The following is a 6,408-nucleotide window of genomic DNA, read 5'->3' on the forward strand; positions in this document are numbered from 1 at the left end:
ACCTAATAACCACCCCCCAAAGATGAGAAGCAACAGGGGCTCCCCGCACCCCTTCCCCACTCCCAGCCTGCAAACTGCACGCGCGCGCACGAGCGCGCGCGCACACGCATACCCCACCACCATCCCAGGGTGATGTATACCGCAATTCTTCTCCTATTCTCCGTAGAGGAGGCGCCGGCTGTTCAGGCTACATTCTTCCCCATCCTTGGTTCCCACAAGTTCATAGGGTTGAACAGGGGCTCCCCGCACCCCTTCCCCACTCCCAGCCTGCAAACTGCACGCGCGCGCACGAGCGCGCGCGCACACGCATACCCCACCACCATCCCAGGGTGATGTATACCGCAATTCTTCTCCTATTCTCCGTAGAGGAGGCGCCGGCTGTTCAGGCTACATTCTTCCCCATCCTTGGTTCCCACAAGTTCATAGGGTTGAGGGTGAGAAGAGGAGATTGAGTCTTGAAACCCCAGAAAGATTCTTACTCTCAGTTGAGTGGTAAAGGGTTAAGGCAGGAATCAGACTTCAGAGGCCAGACCCAACTGAACCGAGATGGAATACGGTGAAAGGGAAAGCATTGGAGCTATGTGAGAAAGGACTAACAGAGGGCAGACAGGAGGACATTGGAACCAGGCTTCATGGAACCATCGTCCTTCCCTAGAAAAACAGCCCCAGAGAAGCAAAGAAGTGTGTACATTGCCCTAGGCTGGAGATTAGAAAACCTGAGTTCTAATTCTTAATCCTGGCTCTTCCATTAACAACTTGTGTGACCTTGGGCAAGTGCCTTACCCTCTATGGGCCTTAGTTTCCTCATTTGTGCAGTGAGGAAGTTGACAACTTAAGGCTCTGGCCTTTCTTATGTGGGTGTAGGAGGCAAAGTCACAGACCACCGGCCAGGCTGAGTGGCTGCACGTAGCCTACACTTTAATGCCATCCACCCACACTGCTTTTCCCTGCCACCCCTAGGACAGGCAGAAAGGAAACTGACATACATTCATTCCTGGATGCATCCATTCAATAAACAGGTATTGGGTACTTACTCTGTGCCCCATTCAGAAATGAAACACACAATATCCTACTCTCAAGGAGCACAGTCTAATGGGGTAGGGAGACATGGAAACCAAAAGCCTATGCAAGATCAATCTGTGTGTGCACAGTCACTGTGGAATCCTCTGTGTCCTGTGCTACATTGAAGTTTTTTGGCATATAATAACTGTTTCCTCCATTTACCCTTAAGGAACTGAGGCACAGGGAGGGTGGGTGACTTACTCAAGGTCACCTACTAGTACAGAGCTAGTCCTAAAATCCAAATCTTTCCCATTCAAACGTTTATGGGGGATATTTAGGGGGTAGGAAGTTAGCTTGAGGCAAAGCCTGGATATCTGATCTTTGGGGATGGGATCAAGTACACTGATCTGCTGGGATGGTCTTGTCCCTCATCTGAGGCAGAAGGGCCACTACCTCCATGCCCTACTCCTGGTCCTGCCTTGGTTTTCTTACTGTTCCCTTACACAGCGAGGTGAAGGTGACTCTGGCCACCTATCGCTTCAGAACTATCCAGCCTGTGTAATCCTCCCCAGGTCAGTGAGTCTATCCTCCCTGCCCAAATAGAGGAAAGATATACTCCTAAAGAGGCAGAGTTCTCTTTTACTCCCATGGCAGAGGAAGACTCTCACTTGGTGGCTCATTTCAGTGTCTCCCACTCATGCTTTTTGGGAAGTCCTGCCTCACAGCTAATTCCAACCCCTCTGCTTCTAGTTTTAGCCCCTTCTACCTAGTTTAAGTCTTCACTGCAGACAGAGAGCAGAGGTCCTAACCCAGACAGGATCCTCACACTCCCCATTTAGTTGTTATAATCATCCTCCTGTCCCCTCTCCCAACTGCCTTCCCTTCCTCACTGCAAGGGCTCTGGAAGAGAGATAGCCCAAGTCTTTTTAGCCAACCCTTGAGCTCTCAAGAGGTAAAAGACTACCCTCTCCCTTCCATTCATATACATTACCCTTCCTTGGAAGCCCAGGAAAAAAGAGAAATGAAAGGAGGGGGCTTGGAAGGAGCCAGCTGACCAGCTGGTTACCATGGCAACCAGGCCCCATTTCCAAGCCATGAGCCTGGCTAGGACTGGGGTACAACTAAGGGAACGAAAAATCACCAGCAGAGACAGAAGAGTAGCAAAAGAGCTCAGCCTTGGAGAAGACTGGGGCTGAAGAAGCGAAGTCAGGCCCTGATCTTGCTGTGGCCTGAGTTGTAGTCCCTAGGCTGTCTTTCCAGATGACACTGCATGGTCCTTCTCCCCATTCCTGAAGTTTCCACAGAAGAGCTTCCTGTCAAAGTGCAGGCTAGGTACTGGAAGCAGTGGGCTACTCAATGCTGACCTCATGTGGCCAGAAAAGGGGCTGCCACATCCTCATGGTTCAGAGCCAGACACAGTGGCTGGATGAGGGTAGGTCACTGCACACTCCTGAGTTCTTGTGTTCTTGCAGAAGGCTCAGGTACCCCAAGCCCTTAGGTTCATAAAGGAAAGAAAGTTTCACTGAAAAAAATTTAAGTTTCGGATTAGGGACGGGAAAACCTGGCTCTGTACTTTCTGACTGTTGACCTTAGGCAAGTCGACTCACCTCTCTAGGGCTCAGCTTCTAAACTTTAAAATAAGGACGATAGTGCCAGATTTTGAACCCAAGTAGTCTGGATCTGGAGTTTATTACTGTGCTTTTCCGCCAGCCTTTGAGGATGGGAGAGAAACATTTCAGGGGAGGAAGTTGAGAACATCTGAAATCACATTGACTCCAAGGGAAGGAGATTCCTCAATTTCCTTGGGATTTCTCTTTATGGTTTCTCACAGCCTCATGCTCAACACATCCTTCCCACTCTAGTCCTCCATGGGGATGGAATGCAGTAGGTTGTCTCCTGTCTGCGCTACCCCGTCTCTTCTCTCTTTATTCACCCCCTCCTCCCAAAGACTAGGTACTTCTTCCCAGCCCTCTTCCCTTCCCATTTCCAGTTCACATGAAAACTTCCCTGCCCCACTCACCCAACTGGACAGTTAGCCCCACCATATGCCTCCACAGAACCCTGTTTTTATTCTCACTCCTGTCTTAGCACAATCACTCTGTGTTGTAATTGTCAGGGAGCTTTTTGAAGGCTGGGACCACGAGACATTTTCTGGTGGTGGGGCGGATGGTGGTTGGTGGGTATTACTGTTACTGTGATACTTGGTTTTGCTTCCAGCAGAGAGAACAATGTCAGACATGTAGGAGAAGCTCCACACATTCTTGTCAAATGGATGAATAAATAGATGAATAAAATGAGGTTGCTCAGGGGAAGGCTGTAGGAAAGCTGGTTAGTAGCTGTCTATACTCACCCCAGCATTCTTCCCCCAAAGCCAGAGATGGAAAAGGATGATCCCTTGGGGATGATCTTCTAAACCATTGCTGGTCCATGGTCAACAGCACTTGAAATAGGGGGTAAATCATAGAGCACTGGTTTGAGGCTCATCATGTGGGGGTGGGGGGGTGGCCTATAGCCTCACTGGGCCAAAGGAAAGCAGGGACAGGGAAGGAGGAAAGATGTGTTGGTACTGGGGTTGGGGCTGGGGTGGGCACCTCAGCAGAGTGTGGCTCATCATGTCTGCCCTCCCACCACCACCAATCCTGGCCCCACCATGAGGAACTAAACTTCCCTGACATCTGGAGGTAACCAGATGCTGTAACCATTGAAGTTAGTGTTTCACCCCTGTGAGGAACGACCACTGTGTTTTTCTAGACAATGAAAAACATGACCGTCTGCTTTTTTTTAGACAACAGTCTGCCTGAGAACACCTACTTTTGAAAAGCACTTAGTCATGCCCAATTCTATGTGATCTGGGAAGTTGATACAAGAGATCCTCTATCCAAGCCCCAAAGGGAGAACCACTTCTTTAAAGACAATAGGTGTCCCATTTCCCTCCCCAAACTTTTGGGCACTGGTAGATGAGAAAGCAAGTGAAATTAAGAGAAATGGGTAGGAAATAGGAAGCAATCTTCCTCATCCCACCACCCATGTGTTCTCCTTTCAAGACCCCTAGTTTGTACAATTAATACAAAACAAACGAATGAATAAATGAATGAATAGAAACAATGAATGAAGAAATGGAGAGGAAAAAAAGAAATGGAGAAAGTGAAGGAAGGAAAGGAAGAATACATGGAATTAATGAATAGAATGAAGGGGGAAAATGAATGAATTAGTGGATAGATGGATGGATGAATGAATGCTGATTGAGTAAATTAACGCGCGAGTGAGTCAGAACTGGGTAACCCCTGACTCCCGGCCAACGCAGAGGGCGGGGAAAGGGGGATTCCGGGGGGCGGGGCCTCGGCCCGGAAGCGCCTATCGGGGGCGGGCCCAAGGGGCGGGGCGAGAGAGCGCGTCAAACTGGGCAGCCGGGCTGCCCTGAGTAGCCTCTGCGGTAGACCCCACCATCTCTCCGAACCTCGCCCTCACTTCTTGCCAACCCCTCGGGCCCCCGCAGCCTGGTAAGGAGGCTACTCCAGCCCAGGAGCTCATTCTGCAAGGCAGACCCGCAACCCGGAAAGGCGGTGCGGCAGAGCCCGAAGCCGGATCCTGCTCGGACCAGGCCCCCGCGGGCCAGTGCCGCGGGCATGTCGGAGGCGCGGAAAGGGCCGGATGACTCGGATGAGAGCCAGTATGACTCGGGCATCGAGTCTCTGCGCTCTCTGCGTTCCCTACCCGAACCCACCCCTACCCCAGCTTCTGGGCCCTCTGACAGCAGAGGCCCCCAGCCCTGGACCCATCCTCCGGGAACCGCCAAGGAGCTACGGGAGAAGGAAGACACAGATGGGGAAAGGGCTGACTCCACGTATGGCTCCTCGTCGCTCACCGAACCCCTGAACTTTTGGGGGAGCCTCGAGACCGAAAACCCATCGCCAGGCTCGCCGCTCCCTCCAGCGGGGAAGCTGAGCCCTCAGCAGCTGGAAGCACTCACTTACATCTCCGAGGACGGAGACACGTGAGTATGGGGGCTAGGCTGAGACAGCACCCCTTCTTCCCGATGCTACTAACTCTGCGCCTCCCCAGGAACTGCAACAGGCCGGACACCCCTCTATAAGGATCCCTCAAGGCACCTGCCCTGGAAGTGGGCAGTCCTTATTCTCTCTTCCAAACTTAATTCTCAGGCCACTTTTGAGCTCTGGCCAGGCCCATACCAGAGGACCTGGCATCATCTCTATGCCCTTCCTTTTGGAGGTGGGCAGAGTTGGCAAGGCCCTTACAAAGCACCTGGTACCCCAGCTAGCATCTTGGAAATCTACCAATAACCCACCACTAGGAAGAGAAAATTCCCCTGACCAGTCCAGTTTTTTTTCTTGCTGGGGTAGAGGGCATCCTTGCTCGATATCTGGGATTCCCGGGCCCTGACCCTCAGGATGCCCTGTCACAAGGAACAGGAGGTGTCAGTTACAGGTTGCCAATGGGGACTAGGAAGCTAGAGGTGAGGGTACTGCCATGTTACAGAGCTGAGGCCGACCCTGAGGAAGAGGGGGTGAGCCAGGCTGGGGCACTCTTGCCCCAGCAGACAGACAGGCTGCTGGCTGCCCCAGCTTACTTCCTCCTCTGCTGAGAAAGGGGAAGTGAGGTCTGGAGTCAGCCTTATCGACACCTTTCATCTCCTGAGCCCTCCAAGTCCCCCCTCACTATCCTGTCTGACCCGCTTACTTTACCATTTCTCCCCCAGACCGAGGTGGAAGTTAGTGGGGACTAGGCTAGGGGGCAGCTGAAGTAAGAAGCAGTCGTTTGGGAGGGGTTGGCCATTTCAGGATTTGCCCCTCAGGAAGAAGAAACAATGTTAGGAGAGAGGGTGGCTGGGATTTGGGGGTGAGAAACAGTGGAGGGGGCTGTGGTCCCAGATGAGGGATGCCGAACAAGGGAGGCAGGTGGTGTCTGCCTTGATCTGCTTTTTTGGAGATACAAGGGTCTTAATTCTGGGTGGCCTTTGATAAAGATAGTCTCAGGACCTAGTAGGAGGGAGAGGAGTGACCCCAGGCCTTTTATACTCTGTGCCCAGTTACCAGCCCTCAGGCCCAGAATCAAGACTTTGGGGACTCCATGTGGATTACCTGTGGCTGACCTTTGACCCAGGGAGTGGGGACTTTTGGCATTGCCCTCCTTTGTTAGCCTATCGTCCCAGCCCTTACCATCTCTAGTTAGAGACAGGGATCTAGACTGGACAAGGGGAGGTGTCAAGACCCCCCGGGGGTCCCTGGAGAGAAGGGAGCACTTTCTTCCCTCCGACGTGTCTGAGCTGTGGGACATATGGAAGTGGGAAGAGGAAGTGGGAGGAGGGAGACTGAGGGAGAGAGGGAGGTGGCTGCAGGAATGTGACCCAGAGAGCAGGTCCTGGCTGAGGGGATTTCCAGAGCGGTT

At 52.3% G+C, this 6,408-nt stretch overlaps 1 protein-coding gene across 1 annotated transcript in view; it reads left to right on the forward strand.

The window, feature by feature from the left end:
- The first annotated feature begins 4,378 nt into the window (after positions 1–4,378).
- The window catches only part of NFKBIE (NFKB inhibitor epsilon), a 7,392-nt gene continuing 5,362 nt past the window's right edge, over positions 4,379–6,408 (forward strand). Inside the window, exon 1 of the mRNA XM_025042575.1 lies at positions 4,379–4,996. Coding sequence (XP_024898343.1) covers positions 4,629–4,996 — 368 coding nt within the window. The 5' untranslated portion in view covers positions 4,379–4,628. The remainder of the gene's footprint in view (positions 4,997–6,408) is intronic.

Source organism: Pteropus alecto, unplaced genomic scaffold (assembly GCF_000325575.1).
Source record: "Pteropus alecto unplaced genomic scaffold, ASM32557v1 scaffold7, whole genome shotgun sequence".
NCBI lineage: Eukaryota > Metazoa > Chordata > Mammalia > Chiroptera > Pteropodidae > Pteropus > Pteropus alecto.